The sequence below is a fragment of the Acomys minous genome, assembly GCF_964271855.1.
Source record: "Acomys minous genome assembly, chromosome: 4".
NCBI classification, from domain to species: Eukaryota; Metazoa; Chordata; class Mammalia; order Rodentia; family Muridae; genus Acomys; species Acomys minous.
Window position 1 is genome coordinate 48,161,922 of NC_140486.1, and position 17,275 is coordinate 48,179,196.

Genomic DNA, 17,275 nt, shown 5'->3' on the forward strand with positions numbered 1-17,275 from the left:
AGCCAGAATCACCGCCAGGAGGAAGAGCACTGATACCAGGGCCAAGGCCACCACCAGGTAAAACTGCAGCTCACTCTGGGGGTCAGGTGGCAGAGGGTCATCCCTGAGGTCTGGCAGGACCTCCTGCAGGCTGTCAGCGAAGATGAGGTGCAGCGTGGCTGTAGCAGAGAGCGGTGGCTGCCCACCATCACGCACAGCGACCAGAAGGCGCTGCCTTGCTGAGTCCCTGTCTCCCAAGGCACGCGCTGTGCGCACCTCACCTGTGCGCAGCCCCAGGCTGAAGAGCCCAGGATCGCTGGCCTGCAGCACGTGGTATGACAGCCAGGCATTGTGTCCTGAGTCAGCGTCCACCGCCACTACCTTGGTGACCAGGTATCCAGGCTCAGCGGCGCGTGGCACCATGTCGAAGAGCGCGGAGCCATCGGGCTCGAGCGTGGGGTAGAGCACGCGTGGCGCGTTGTCGTTGCGGTCGCCTACCAGCACGCGCATGCTCACGTTGGTGCTGAGAGCAGGAGAGCCCTGGTCGCGAGCCTGCAGTGTTAGCTGGAAGGAGCGCAGCTGTTCATGGTCGAAGGCGCGCTGGGCGAACAGCACTCCACTGTCCTGGTTCACTGAGACAAAGGACGACAGTATCCTTGGCTCTAGGTCGCTGGCTATGATAGAGTAGGACACATGACCATTGGACCCCAAATCCGGGTCGGAGGCGCTGACTTGAGCGATGGAGGTTCCAGGTGGGTTGTTCTCAGCCACGTGGACCAAGTAGGAGGCCTGGTGGAAAACCGGAGCATTGTCGTTGACATCTGTTATGTGCACAGTGACACATGTCTTGGATGAAAGGGATGGCGTGCCACTGTCGGTAGCTATGATAGTGACATTGTATTCTGAGGTCTGTTCCCGATTCAGGGCCTTGTCAATCACTAGCTTGTAATAATTCTTGGAAGTGGGTTGTAATTTGAAGGGAAGTTCTTCCTGGATCTGGCATGTCACCAGACCATTTTGCCCAGAATCCTTGTCTCGAACTTTAATGAGGGCTATTACTGTTCCAAGGACTGAGTCCTCTGGAACTTGATTAGAAAAGGACATGAATGTCACCTCTGGGGCATTGTCATTCTCATCAAGGATTTCAATCTGAACATTACAGTGAGCCGTGTGCACCCCTCCATCCCTGGCTTCCACACCTAGCATATATCTAGCCTTGTCTTCAAAATCCAATGTACCATTAGTCGTGATAGCGCCAGTATTTGGATTGAGACTGAAGATGAGGTTAGTACTTGTAGGCCCATTAAGGAAGGCATAGGTGACCTCTCTGTTAACACTCTCATCCTGATCTGTGGCCGTCACTTGCAGCACTAAGGTCCCCAGGGGTATGTTTTCACGGAGGCTAGCTTTGTAAATGTCCCGGCTGAACACTGGAGCATTATCATTGGCATCAGTGACTTTGATCCAGATCTGGGTGGTGCTGCTTAGGGGTGGGTCTCCACCATCGATGGCGGTCAGTATTAAGTGATAGGAGCTCTGATGCTCCCTATCCAGAAACTTTTCCAGCAGCAGTTCTGGATATTTACTTCCGTCAGGACTTTCCTTCGTCGACAAGGAGAAGTGTGGATTGGGGCTGATGGTGTACGTCTTCAGTGAGTTGCTTCCCACGTCTGCATCTCGTGCAGAGTCCAGAGGGAATTTTACCCCTGGTAAGGCTGACTCACAGATCTCCAGCTCAATGCTTTTCCCAAAGAAATGTGGTGCATTATCATTAATATCTTGGATGGCGACAATCACGTGGAAAATATTCATCGGGTTTTCAATAACTGATTCAAATTCCAGTGCACACTCAGATTTCCTCCCGCAGATCTTCTCTCTGTCTATGCTGCCACTCACTAACAAATCCCCACTGTCTGCGCTAACGCTGAAGTAATCCTCTGCACTAACTCTCATTTTCCGAGCTGGCAATTCCTCGATACTGAGCCCCAGATCCTTGGCGAGATTCCCTACCAGAGAGCCCTTGGGTAGCTCCTCCGGAATGGAGTAGCGGATGGGCTGGGAGATGGCGCCATAGATCAAAGGCACCAGGAAGTGAAGGAATACCTTATTTGCCATCGTTCCAAAGCCTCTCGCGTTGCTCTCCAGGAAGCTTCTTTTCGAGGTTTCTCTGGGATTTTTAGAAGACAATCAGTGTCCTGGATGTTTGTGATCTGAGGGCAGCATTTGTCAGGCGCTTAAAAGGTGCGCAGGAACCGGACGGACTCATAGGTGCCGGAAAAAGCAGGCAAGCCCTCTCTGGACTTCTCTTGGTCAACAGCGGCGCCTAGAGGTTGTCTTGTAAAATTGCGTATCACGCAGCTGTTTAATCAAAGCTTTTCTTTTGATTTTTAATTTACTCGAAGGAACCAGGTATTCACACTTACCCCTTGGTTTAGATATTTTCTTGTTTACCATTATATAACATATTTCCCGTTCCACAAGGTGTACCCTCTCCCTCCTTTTCCAGTTTTGGAGAAAAGTGCCAACAGTGACCTCACTGTATGGCACTTAAAAACTCAGGTCTGACTGTCATATCCCAATAAGTGAGTGGATTTTTACCCATATTATTGAGTGGACTAGGATCTTTACCTTTCTGCAAGTTTATCGAAGTAACGTCTTATTTAGTATTTTAATTTCTCTGTATTTTATCAATTCGGTAGAACTTTTCAAAGGTAGTCTTTGCAAAAGAGAGGCGTGGCATCTCCAGAGATATTTTAATGCATTCATCTCCCTTTCAAAGCATCCTATTTTCAGTTAAGTACATCAGAGCATGACAGCTTATTAAAGGTACTGATGTGGTATTTGGATTTTTATTATGATGAATCTTGCACAAGCCATATTTATTTTTATAAAACAAATTCTTTCAAAATAAGCAATACCCCATAACCCAAATTCTTAACTTCAGCCAGTTTAATGCTATTAATTAATAAAGTAATTGATTGCTAGTAACTCTTGGTTAGACATCAACAATATCTACACATTTTATTTTATTATTTACATGTTATTACGTTTACTTAATTGTGTGTTTGGGTGTGTGTATATGTGCATGCATACTCATGTGGAGGTCAGAGGACAGTATACTGGAGTTGGCTTTCTCCTTCCACCATGTAGGTGCCAGGGGTGGAACTCAGGTTGTCAAGCTTGGCAGTAAGCAGCTTCGCCCTTCACCCATCTCACTTGATCTAAAGACTCCATTTTAGAACTTGATCCTGAACTTGGGTAGCTCAAGCAAATCCCTTTATTTCTAATGCACCACCAAAGTGGATGACTATGGCTTAAGCGCACCTCTTACATTTCATGTGTTAAAAGCTCAATCTCCCATTCCATGGTTTTACAATGTCTGGATACAGGACCTTAGGGACATGGCCAAACCAGGAGGGCTTTGTGTTCACTAGTGTGAATCAATGAATGGGCACTAGGTCATTATATAAGTGGCGTTGTCATAAAAATAGCAGTCCCTTACATACTTGCTTTGTTTTTGTCATGTGATGTGTCCCCTCCCCCCACATGTGATGACCCTGAAAGGAAACGCCCCAAGCAGACGAGAATGTCATGCTCTTGGACTTCCTAGTTCCCAACCATCTTACAAACATTTATTTTAAAGACAAATTACCAAGTCTCAAGTATTTTCTAATAGTGACAAAAAATGAATTGACAGCTGTCAGCCAATGATTTAATTTTACCATTTTGAAGAGCTCAATCATCTCCAGCAGAAACACATTATATCCCCCCCTAAGACTTCCTTTCTATTGTTTTCTCTATTTCATGCCTTTATATTCCTTTTCACGATATTCCATCATATTTATATGCATCTTGAGTTTTATATGCTTATGGATATTTTCTTCAGGCTTTATTGGCTCTTGCATTTCAATGTTAAAAATTCTAATATATAAAGGAAGAAATTTGTTCCTTTGAGGTGCAATGAAATACATTTTGGTTCATTTTTAGACAGCCCTCTTTTGTAGCTACAGGAGTAAAGATTATTTGGCCCACAACTTCTGGCCAAAGAAAACTTTAGGACACATTTAGGATTCCTGTTTGCTTGCTATAATGGATGGTCTGAGACCTCTTAGAGAGAATGAGGACTTCTCCTCATTCCTGGTATTTTGAAATAATATTTTTGTGTTGACATATATTCATTGTATATGAAACTGGGTCTCACAAGGACATTTTTATACAAGTACATATTGTACACTGGGCATATGTCCCTTGTTTTTTCTCCCCTCCCCTCCTGTCAGTCCCCCCTTTTCCTAGTAGTTTCACTTTTACTTGTATCACACACACATCATTTTATGTATCTATATAAAGCTTAGAGTTCATAAAAGAGAAAACACAGTATTTTTGAAATAGACTTAACTTGCTTAATATTAAGGTGACTTATTTATCTATAGTTGCATTCATTTTCCTGCAAATGACAAAGTTTCATTTTTATGGCTGAAAATTTCATTGTTTATATGTTTATGCATCAGCTTTTATTTATGCATTTCTCTACTGATGATGCCTAGGTTACTTAATCTTTTGTGAACGACCAAACATGCAAATATCTCTGTGATATGTTGATTTATAGTCAGGTGTATTACAACTGCAGTCCAGGTTTTAAAAACCAGTCTGAAAGGGTGATAAATATCAGTTCATGGCTCATAATGGTTTAGGTGAATGAACTTTCCAACATGGACACATGCACACATATATTTTAGTCACCAAGGGTTTAGTTATGTAATTTCTGCTTTTCTGTTTGAGACAGCTCTCGCCATGTTGCCCAGGTTGGTCGTGAACTCCAGGCCTGAGTGATTCGCAACATCATAGTTTCCAAGGTAGCTGCAACTGCAAATACACTGTCATACCTGTTTCTTTTACTTCCTACCCTATGACTTTTATGTCCTTAAGATGGAAAGGCTGTGGTGTGACTTGGAGAGGTTCAGATAACATTTTATGAGAACATAAAATACTTTGTATTTATGCTTTCCACCCCTCCCCCACCCACTTGTTTGTGTCGGTTAGAGTAGGCTAGTGGGCAAGAATGACCAAGTTCAAATCACAGGGGTTCATAATGAGAAAGGCAGGCTGAGGTACGGCTCAGTGGTCCTGCAGATGATCAGCATGTTCCAAGACCCTGAGCTCTACCTCAGCACTCGGACAACGGGAACAAAACTGTGAAAGGTCCATTTATCACAGGTGTATAGATCATCATTGGGTTGACAACAAGGCTCTTCTCTCATTACAGTTACTCAAGGACCTGGGTAGAAGGAGCAACTGCAATTTCAAAGGGTAAGGGAGAGAATTGGAATTCTCATGCCAATTGGAATTTCCTCTGGAAATGTCCTGTTGCTGACAATACCCACAATGTACTGCCCAGAACAAGCTACCTGGGACCCACTCAGCCATAACAATGCCAGGAAGTACAGTCTTATCATAGGCAACTGGGACACAGGAAGAGAAAACAGAATGCACAATCACATTGTTGTTTTACTTTTCAAATAAATGCTCGTTAAGGCGTTCTTATGACACTGGCATGAATGTTCATAACACTCAAAGAAGTAAACTCACCTCGAGCAGTTTGGGGTCTTCTTTTGTTTCAAGTAAATCTTGAGATATTATAAGAGGCTCGCTTTTTCCACAGCTCTCCTGGCTGATGAGTGTGTCTGCGTAGTTGGGCTGCGGGAAGATCAGGTGACTCTTCCTAGAGCCAGTGGTAAGTGAAACTTCCTGGGAATAAGTCTGCAGAAAAGCTTGCACCCCATCCAGACCCACAAAGTGAGAGGCTGGCAGGCCAGCCAACCCATTTCCTGAGGCCTGTAGCAAGCGTGATGAATGCCAGCGCCTCAGCCTGAGTGCCAGCAGCACGATGACAAAGGCCAGGAAGATGCAGGAGACCACAGCCACTGCCACCACCAGGTAGAGCGTGAGGTCTGAATCTTTGGGGTTAGCAGGCGTATGGATGCTTTCCAGGTCCCCTAGAATGTCAGGAATGCTGTCAGCCACTGCAATGGTGAGAGTGACTGTGGCAGAGAGAGGGGGCTGGCCATGGTCCCGCACAGCTACCACTAGGCTCTGTTTGAGGGCATCTCTGTCCAGCAGGGCCCGGGCTGTGCGCACCTCACCTGTATGGAGCCCCACTGAGAAAAGTCCGGGCTCACTAGCCTTGAGCAGGCGGTAGGACAGCCAGGCGTTCTGCCCTGAGTCTTTGTCCACTGCCACCACCTTGGTCACCAGGTATCCAGGCTCTGCAGAGCGGGGCGCCAACTCAACACCAGTGGAACCATCTATTGGGAGGGCAGGGTACAGGATTTCAGGAATGTTGTCATTCTGGTCCAGCACAAATAGGCTCAGTGTTGTGTTGCTGGCGAGTGGAGGGTTCCCGCTGTCTGTAGCTGTTATTTGCAACTGTAGGTCTCTAAATTGCTCATAATCAAAGGAGCAGAGAGCATACAGGACACCAGTGTTGGAGTTGACGGAGACGTATGATGACAGTGGCACCCCGTGAAGTGTGTCCTCAGCCAGTGAATAGGTGACTTGTGCGTTCTTGTCAGTGTCTGGGTCCTGTGCTGTGACAGAGAAGATGGAGGCTCCCCTAAGATTGTTTTCGGGGATATAGGCTGAATAGGAGGCACGCGTGAAGGTAGGAGGGTTGTCATTGATGTCCGACACATGCAGAGAGATGTGAGTTTCTGTGGACAGTGGTGGGCTTCCCCCGTCTGTGGCCCTGAGACTGATATTATATTGAGACACCTGTTCACGATCCAGAGATCTGGCTGTCACTAAGCGGTAGTACCGGTCTATTGATTTTTCTAGAGTAAAAGGCAGATTTCCCAGGACGTAAACGGTGACTTGTCCATTCTGGCCAGAATCTCTGTCGTGCACATTGATAAGAGCGATTTCCCTTCCAGCAGGGGCTTCTTCTGGGACTGAGCCTGTGAGGGAAGTGACTGTGACTTCTGGGGCATTGTCATTCACATCCAGAATGGTGATGAGAATCTTGGCTCTTGAAAAGAGACCTGGTCCATCCTGTGCTTCGATTTTGATCTCATAGGACACAGCATCCTCATAGTCGAGACTCTTTAATGTCGATATTTCTCCAGTCACTGAATTGAGATGGAAAACCTGAGCAATTTTTCCAGGCATTCTATCCAGAATATAGGATACTTGAGCATTGAATCCCTCATCAGGGTCAGTGGCATTCACTGTGATCAGCCGGCTGCCCACCGGCACATTTTCCAGAACGCTAACATGGTACTCTGGTTTAGTAAACACGGGTGGATTGTCATTTGCATCCAAGACTATCACGTGGATGCGCAACTTGCCAGTGTGGACAGGCTCTCCGCCATCAGAGGCAATGAGATCAAGCCGATGAACTGCCTTTCTCTCACGATCCAGGGCTCGCTCCAGCACTAGCTCTGGGTACTTGATGTCACCGGTGACGCTGTTCACAGCCAAGGAGAAGTAGTCATTGGGGTTGAGCTTATAGTTCTGCAGGGAGTTCACGCCCACATCTGGGTCAAAGGCAGTTTTGAGCGGAAATCGAGTTCCAGGATCTGTTAGTTCTCCAATTTTTATTTCCAATTCCTCTGTTGGAAAACTAGGTGCATTATCATTAATATCGCTGATGTCGACTTCTACCTCAAATATTTTCAGCTTATCCTCCACAAGGATGTTAAAGCTGATGAGACAGGGCGCGCTCTGGGCGCACAGTTCCTCCCGGTCAATCCTGCCTGCGGTGACCAAGCTGCCGCTTCGCTGGTTCAGAGAGAAAAGCTGAGACCTACCTCTGGAGACGATGCGGACCCCACGCTCCGTCAGCTCGCGGGGCTCCAGCCCCAGGTCCCTGGAGATGTTGCCCACGAAGGAGCCTGTGTCCAGCTCCTCCGGCACCGAGTAGCGGATCTGCCTGAAGCCAGTCGCACAAAGCGTCCCCAGGAGCGCGCACAAAAAAGCTCCGGCGGTTCCTAGTCCCAGGCGGCTCATTTCTTTTCCTTTTTCGTTTTCCCCGCCTCTTTCTCTGATTTCCACGATGGGTCCTAGCCTTACACCCTCAAAGAGTTAAATCTTTCATGGACTTAATGTACAGAGTTGGCCGACGATGTGGTGAGCCCGGTAGCCGGTCTGTCTTCTCAGACTGTACTTGGCGTTTCTTTGCAGCAGAGAAATGGTGGACACAGCTTCAGCGGCGCCTTTTCTTCTTGTTTGGTCAACAGCGACACCCAGAGGCCCAATCGTTCACTGCACACTTTCAGGCAAAGGCAAGTTATCCTTTGTTCCTAGCATCTTAGGTCAAGGCAAGGGGACTAGTACTGGCAAAGGGCCTGGAATCTATTTCACATAACCGAACTGACATTTGTTAAAGGCTTCAAACTATATTTTTTTTGGAATGACACATTCTAAAATTAACTCCACCAATATTGCTTCAAGCATAATTACCGTTTCCCAAAGGTTCAGTTTAACACCAACACAGAAACATCAGCCGTATTTGTGGATTGTAATTCTTGAAGTTTGCTTTTGATATCCTGACATACTGTTTTAGCATGCTTAATATGCCATTTAAGTTTCACTTAACTGATTTGTTGAATAAACACATGATCAAGTGTCAGACAATATGTTTGTCTGGAGGTTTAATGTGGAAAATAGAGACACAACCAGTTCTGTTGGAGTTTATGACGGCGGAAAACCACTTGGGTCGTACCATGCATTGAAACAACTGCCACACCAGGAGAATTCAAGGATGATAGGAAGTTCTCCAGCCTAGTTGTGGAGTTTAGCAAAGGCTTTATTTAGAAGCGTGAGAAGAGTGGAGCAGGGGAAAGGCTTGGGTGCGAGAGAAATTACAGACTCCAAGCTACTGAAGATGCTCAACTTGCTCAAGTGCAGAGGTGTGTGAGGATGCCATTTAAAAATCACAGCGGACACTGATAGAAGCTTTTTGTTTACATCCAGAATCCCATCTGCATATTTTCCTCTTCAAGCACCAAAATATATAGAGAGACAGATGTGGTGGCACACGCCTTTAATCCCAGCGCTCAGGAGGCAGAGGCAGTCAGATCTCTGAGTTTGAGGACAGCCTGGCCTACAAAGTGAGTTATAGGCTAACCAGAGCTATTCAGAGAAACTCTGTCTCAAAACAAAACAAAAAGAAAATTTAAAATGTCATTGCAATCATGATGTGTTGCATACATTATCCATAAGGCATTTATTCGAAGGGGTTACTACATCCTTAAAAGGAAATATTTTTCTTCTTCCTTACTTTATTATCTATTAACAAGTAAAGATATTGTGACACACTGTTCCAAAGTGAATTCTGACTTTATCTCACAGAAACTTATGCCATACTAACAAATGCATTGGAATACACTGTCCCAAACTTTCTCAGATACCCATAGATGTAATAAAAACCCCAGGCGCCATAGAAGATGTGAAACTACCTATAGAAAAATTAGTTTCAATCAGTCCACCATTATTTCCAAATAAAAAGAAATTGAGTCCTACTGTTCGCATGTCCATTGTTATTAAGTATATGATCAACACACTAAACCAACCCAGAGGAGTGGAGAACCAAGTGTTTATGAATGGGGATATTCTTGGGTTCTGATGAACAGGAAACTTGGCAAACCCAGTAATTGTATGATATGGTCTCTGAATCCTTTCTATGTTTTCTGTGAGCAAAGTATATGAGGATAAAAGTTACTAACGTCAATATGATTTCCAGAAGAGAAACCTGCTATTGTTACTTTACCAATTGTTACTGAGTGCACAATAAGCCCCCGAGGAGCACAGAGTAATCCAGAGACTGTTCTTTGCAGATAAGCAGAGGCACCATGGCACACTGAAACTCTGTAAGGAACGTATGTCCTAGGGCCGGAGGCATGCATCAGTGGCAAAGCGCGTGCGAAATGAGGTCTTGGTTTTAATATACAGCAGCAACACACAAAACCATATGGGCTTGAGATATAGCTCAGTGTGAGTGTCTGGGTTTGATTCCTAACACTGGGGAAAAAACCCCTTTTTTTTTCTTCAATACAGGGTTTCACTATGTAGCCTTGGCTGGCCTGGAGCTTGCTATGTAGACTAGCCTGGCTTAGAACACACAGAAATCTGCCTGCCTCTGTCTCTGTCTCTGAAGTACAGTGGTTAAAGGTGTGTACTACCATGCCTAGATAAAATTTCTTCATTTAAACATGTATTGGCATGTAAATTAAGAAAAATAAGTTCTCTGAAAATCTGAAGGAGAACTTCCTCTGAAGTGAGGAAGAATCAACCAAGATGTTTTATAATTCACACACAGATTCAAATATAAAGCAGGCCTTATATTTTAAAGAAGGAAGAGTCTTCAATTAATGTAAAATCCAACATATAGGTTGTATATGGTACACACACACACACACACACACACACACACACACACACACACACACTGCAGTGATGGGAACCGGTCTTAAGGCCCAGTGCATGGCAGGCAGGTACACTACCACTGGTCACCAGCTCTGATTTTTCTATTAAAAAAAAAAAGAATCACTAATCTACATACATGAACTTATTTGTACCAGAAATGGAAAAGTAAGAAATCAAGTCAGGTATGTTGGTGCATACCTTTAATCCCAGCACTCAAGAGGCAGAGGCAGGTGGATCTCTGTGAGTTTGAGGCCAGCCTGGTCTACAGAGCGAGTTCCAGGACAGACTTGAAAACCCAATAAATAAACAAATAAACAAATAAAATAAATCCAGTGTGTAATAGTATTATTTTGATGAGTTAAATTCACCATCAACTACTAATCCTTAATTTTCATTCATTCCATGATGTTTTTAACTCCCGTCACAGCCCATGAGCACTTGAAACTACCTAGGAATAGCTCACCCGGATTCATTTAAAACTTCAATACATCCGCAAGGAAATACGAGAATAAAACATGTAGAAACACTCCCGAGAAACTAAATAAATAGCAACATAGCATGAGCATATTGCAAAAAAAAAAAGTTACCTGAGGGGTTTCTTCTCTTTTATCATCAAGTAGAGATTGAGGTGCTGAAAGAAAATCATTTTTTTCACAGCTCTCCTGGCTGATGAGAGTATCGGCATAGTTTGGTTGAGGGAAGATAATGTGGCTTTTCCCTGAGTCTGCGGTGAGTGAGACTTCATGGGAATAGGTCTGCAGGAAAGCACGTACCCCATCCACTCCCACAAAGTGTGAGGCAGGGATGCCCCCTAACCCATCTCTTGAAGCCTGGAGCAACCGAGACGTATGCCAGCGCCTCAGCCTGAGGGCCAGCAGAGCAATGACAAAGGCCAAGAAGACACAGGAGACCACAGCCACCGCCACCACCAAGTAGAGTGTAAGTTCTGAATCATCAGAGTTGGCAGGGGTTCTGATGCTGCCCAGGTCAGCCAGGACCTCAGGGATGTTGTCAGCTATTGCTATGGTGAGTGTGACAGTGGCTGAGAGAGGAGGCTGGCCGTGGTCCTGCACAGACACCACCAGGCTCTGTCTCAGAGCATCTCTGTCCAGCAGAGCCCTAGCAGTGCGCACCTCGCCCGTGTGCAATCCCACTGAGAAGAGCCCTGGCTCGCTGGCCTTGAGCAGACGGTAGGACAGCCAGGCGTTCTGCCCCGAGTCTTTGTCTACTGCCACCACTTTGGTCACCAGGTACCCAGGGTCTGCAGATCGAGGTGCTAGTTCCACACCGGTGGACCCATCTGTGGGGAGGGCAGGATACAGGATCTCAGGCGTGTTGTCGTTCTGGTCCACCAAGAATAGGCTCAACGACACATTGCTACTCAGCGGAGGGTTCCCGCTGTCCACTGCTATCACCCACAGTTTCAAGTCCTGGAACTGTTCGTAGTCAAAGGAGCGGAGAGCATAGAGGACTCCAGTGTCAGAGTTGATGGAGACGTAGGAGGACAGGGGGGCTCCTTGAAAGGTCTCTTCAGCTAAAGAGTAGGTCACATGGGCATTCTCGTTACTGTCAGGGTCGTAGGCCAGCACTGAAAAGATGGAGGTGCCTCTGGGGTTGTTTTCAGGAATGTAGGCAGAGTAGGACCCTCGGGGGAAGGAGGGTGGGTTGTCGTTGATATCTGCCACCTGCAGTAGAAGGTGCGCGTCTGTGGACAGAGGCGGGTTCCCCCCATCTTTAGCACTTAGAGTGATGTTGTAGATGGAGAACTGCTCCCTGTCAAGGGTTCTGGTTGTAACCAGTCGGTAGTAACTGTCCACTGACCTTTCTAACTTGAAAGGCAGCATCTCAGGAAGCGAACACGTGACAATAGCATTCTGCCCAGAGTCCCTATCGTGCACGTTGAAAAGTGCAATTACGGTTCCCGGAGCAGAGTCTTCAGGCACAGAAGCAGTGGCAGATGTCATGTAAAATTCTGGGGCATTGTCATTGACATCTAGAACGGTGACAGTGACTTTAGTCCTGGTCAGAAGGCCAGGGCCATCCTGAGCTTCAATATCGATTTCATGGAATTTAGCTTTCTCATAATCCAGACTATTTGTGATTGTTATCTCCCCAGATGTTGGCTTTAGCTCAAACACATCCGCATTTTCTCCAGGGGCTTGCTCCTGAAAATAAGTCACCTGAGCATTGTATCCCTCATCTGGGTCAGTGGCTGTCACTGTAAGTATCCGGGTGCCTACGGGCATATTCTCAGGGACACTCACGCGGTATTCGGGCTGTGTAAAAACAGGAGCGTTGTCGTTCACGTCTAGGACCCTCACACGGATGCGGCAGGTGCCAGACCGCACCGGATTGCCCCCATCCGAGGCTACTAGAACCAGATGGTGAATGGCTTTTTCTTCGCGGTCCAAGGCTCGCTCCAGCACCAGCTCCGGGTACCTGTTCCCATCAGCCCCAGTTCGTACATCCAGAGAGAAGTGGTCATTTGAGTTGAGTTCATACTTCTGGAGGGTGTTCTCTCCCACGTCCGCATCATGAGCACTCTTAAGAGGAATCCTGAATCCTGGAGTAGTCGTTTCACTTATTTTTAGTTCTGGCTCCTCTACTCCAAAGCGAGGTGCATTGTCATTAACATCTGTTACCTCCACCTCTACGGAGTAAATCGTCAGTTTATCTTCCAGTAGTAGGTTAAAGTTCAACAGACAGGGAGTGCTTTGAGCGCACAGCTCCTCCCTGTCTATCCTGCCTGCGGTGACCAAGCTGCCGCTTCGCGGGTTCAGAGCAAAGAGCTGCGACCTACCTCTGGAGACAATGCGGACCCCTCGTTCTGCCAGAGACTGGGGCTCCAGCCCCAGGTCCTTGGCTATGCTGCCCACGAACGAGCCTTTGTCGATCTCCTCTGGCACGGAGTAGCGGATCTGTCCAGCTCTGGCCTCCCACAAGGCGGCCCAAAGGGCGCACAGCAGGACTAGCATTCTGCACCCGGGAAACTTCTGCAGCGTCGCCATTGCCCTTCTGCAGGCGAGCTTCCTCCGAACCAGCTTCCAGCACCGTGAGGGAGTCCAGTCCTTATCCTCGGGGTCTGAGACGACCAGTATTCACCAGTCCCAGATCACAGCGGAGAGAGAACCATCTGTCGGTGGGGTTGATTTTTCTTGTGTCCTCTCCTACCGGAAGCTGCGGACAAACCGCCAGCCCTTTGTGCTGTGCCAGCTCTTCAGTGGGATTGGTTGGCTGCCTTTTTTACTCCTTAGGTGGTCAACAGCGACGCTCAGAGGCCCTAGCCAGTTTCTGCACTAGCTCAGGCAAACCCAGCTCATGTATGCTTGTGGCTTTTAATTTTGCTCTCACAAATTGATCTTACACTAAGATACAGCATTATTTCCAGTAGAAGTAAGTATTTAAAGGAAGGGGCTTTCTCAGAACTAATAGGAACGGCGAAAACATTGTAACCTGATAGTGGTTGCTGAGAAAGTATTGTAGAATGTTGAAGGCTTAAACCAAGTGCTATTGGCCGTGTTAGATCAGTGTTACATCTCCTACCCTTAAAAACAAAAAACGAACTCCAGCTCTCTCCCTGCCTCCCCCCTCCCTCCCTCCCTCTCTCTCTCTCCCTCCCTCTCCCTCCCTCTCTCTCTCTCTCTCTCTCTCTCTCTCTCTCTCTCTCTCTCTCTCTCTCTCTCTCTCTCACACACACACACACACACACAAACACAAACCTATGCTCAGACAAAAAGATCAGTAAGGTAAGTTTTTGAATTTTTGTGCTTGGTTGCAGAGCATTTAACTCCAATACTTGATATTTAATTTGCTGATTTGCGGACACTTAACAGTACGCGTGCCTGACACAAGGTTTGGTTGAATCACCAGACAGAGAGTGCTGGGCTGCACAGCTCCTCCAGGTCTATCAGTTGGAAATCATTCCTCAGAAGCTTTTAGGGTGGAGAAGATGTGGGGTGGTAAAGAGAATATTATTAAGGAGTACTGATGCCGAATGTGTGAGTTCATAATTCATTAATGAAAATTCAGTGGTGAAAGACACTTTGAAGTATTTCAAGCATACATACCATTACAGAAAGTAATATAAGCAAATTCTGTGTACCTACCAGTAGGCTTTATTTAATTTTAACAGCTTACCATATTTAAATAAGAACAAGGTTTAGCCTTTTTATTTTGAATAATTTCAGAATAGTTGCAAGTGTAGTATAGATAAATGCTATACATAGCCAACCGTGGGTAGCTGAGCGGGCATGGTTCTATATTTGAGGATGGTGGAGTCACGTGCAAAATGATGTAGAATTTGCAAATGGCCTGTGTACATTCTCCTGGACAGTTTGCCATCTCCCAATTATACATGGCTGTCTCAGACAATGCACATAGTTGATGTGCATGTTTAGGAAATGTATTAAAATTTCCATTTGTGATGTAGGATGTTGTTGGACTTACACACTTTACATATAAAGTTCACTTTATTCTGTGCCCACATCACCCCAAATGCTAACACTTAGTTTCATGCCCCCATTGATTCCATGTAAGTTGCAGACACGATGTCTCTTTACTTTTCTTAGATTCCTTCATTACCAACATATAAAATCAACTTAGCACTGATACAGTTTCATCATCCAGCCACAGCTCTTAGTAATGATTTTCCAGTTTGCCACAATGTCTTTTTTTCTAGGCTTAGGATCCAGCCCAGGCTCACGTGTTGCACCCCACAAGGTTTCTGCAGTGTGTAAACCTTGAGCAGTTCACCAGGCTTTACCTCTCATGACTCTGGACCTGAAGATTTGGCCAGTTCTACTGGAAAGACATTCTCCCTTGCAGTGTGTTAGAGTCTGTCGCTTGACTAGGTTCAGACTGCACTTCTGGTGGGAATACATAGAAATGACATCATCTCCCTCTCAGATGTCTTTGTCCCACTACTGTTTTTGTTAACTTTGATCACTGATAATGCTCTAGAAATTCTCTAATTATTTGGAGTTTTCTCTGTTGTAAACTTCCTCAAATCCCATTATTAGAGCTTTGATAGGAATTTCAGTAAATATGTAGGTTGTTTTAATTCGTTCTGTACATTTCTATTTATTTCATTATTTCTTACATTTTTATCTGCTAATGTGTGTGTGTGTGTGTGTGTGTGTGTGTGTGTGTGTTCATGGAGCTCTGAAATTAGAGCTATAGGCAATTGGGAGTCTCTAGAACCTTCTGTTTGATCTATATTCTCTTTGGGAATTATGTTAAAATCAGACACTGTTTTCAAAGCTGTATTTTTAAGTGATGGGAGCTCATAATTTTCTAGCTGTTTGACCATACTTTCTTTTCTTAAATAATTATAACCAATTAGTTTCTTAAGTTTACAGCTAGAATTTGTTGCCTTAAATGTTGTTTGGTTGTTGTATTAATGGTTTACTACAATTGGTTTGTTTGGTTTTTTTGAGACAGGGTTTCTCTGTGTAGCCTTGGTTGTTCTAGACTCACTTTGTAGACCAGGCTGGCCTCGAACTCACAGTGATCCACCTGCCTTTGCCTCCCAAGTATTGGGATTAAAGGCGTGTGCCACCACACCTGGCATTTTTGTTTTTGTGCATGTGTGCACATGAATCTTTAGCTTCAACACTTCAGTATAAATTTAATAATCTATCTTGTCAACAGAATATAGATTTAAAAAACCAATCAACTCATTAAATCCGTGTTTATATTATAAGAGCTAAGAAAATGCAGAACTGAAATACTTTATTAGCCAAGAGTGTAATTTTGGACCCAAGAAGAAAATAAAAATCCACAGGACATACAGCAAGAATGGAATTCCTTTAAACACCAGAGAAGAAAAAAAAAACACTTAAAAAATGACAGTCCACTGACAGAAAATCTCACATTTGTAAAAGTCATAAATTATAGGAAGAAATTTAGGCTTATAATTTCTTTATTTTTTTTTAGGCTTATAATTTAAGTAGAAGATGTGTTTAAAGTTCTCAACTACTCTGATTCTTTATCTTTTTATGTCCTGGATGCCCCCACCCATGGGGTCTCAAGAGGCTCATATAGCTTCAGATTGTAGATGTAGCTAAGGGTGACCCCAAATTCTTGATCCTTTTGCCTCAGCTTCTTAAGTACTGTGATTATAGGCATGTGAGGCCATCATGCCTGTCTTCCATTGGTTCTGAAGTGATTTATCAGCCATATATGGGGACGGTTCATATCTGCAGTTCCAGCACTCAGAAAATGCAGGCAGGAAAATCACAAGTCAGAGGTCAGCATGGCCTATACACAAAGTTTCAGTCCAACTGATGAACATGGTGAGAGCCTGTTAAAAATATCGCTCAGGTTCCAGGAAATAACTAGGTCTTTTAATGGTGCTTCAAGGCTGTGTGGTGGTGTTAATCTGGGTAATGCAGCTCCCAGTGATCAGGCTTACTGTTCACTGCATCTGATTAACCTCCCTTGGCCTTCATCTTACAACAAAGCACAGGAGTAGGCAGGGAAGATTTCATGGATTTACACAGCTGATGGTTCTAATTACTTATATTGGTTTTCATCAATAAGCTAATCCTAGGCCACCTATGTAGAATGAAGTAGTTTTGTCTGTATGATATTGCTGGCCTTCAATCCCTGTTAAAAGAATTTTAGACCAACTTGTCACTTCCTGGTCTATCTCTTTCATATATTTATATTTTACACGTACTTTACTAGACTACCGATTTCCTATGTATATATTTTGTGAATCTGTTCAATTTAACAGAGCAGACTAGGTCTATTAAGACATGGATTTATATTCTCACAATACACTTCTGTTTTTTTGAGACTGGACCTTACTATGCAACCCTTGCTGGCTTGTAACTCACTATGTAGATGAGGCTGGCCTTGAATTCACAGAGATCTG

General features: G+C 45.0%; 1 protein-coding gene across 1 annotated transcript; it reads right to left on the reverse strand.

Annotated features, from left to right (window-relative positions):
• Positions 1–7,980: 7,980 nt before the first annotated feature.
• Positions 7,981–13,920, reverse strand: LOC311596572 (protocadherin gamma-A2-like). The gene is made up of 2 exons (XM_084780172.1): positions 10,986–13,920; positions 7,981–8,242 (listed from the first exon to the last, which is right to left on the reverse strand). Exons 1-2 carry the CDS (start codon positions 13,404–13,406, stop codon positions 8,204–8,206), a joined length of 2,460 nt encoding a protein of 819 aa, XP_084636298.1. The 5' UTR covers positions 13,407–13,920; the 3' UTR covers positions 7,981–8,203.
• Positions 13,921–17,275: the final 3,355 nt, after the last annotated feature.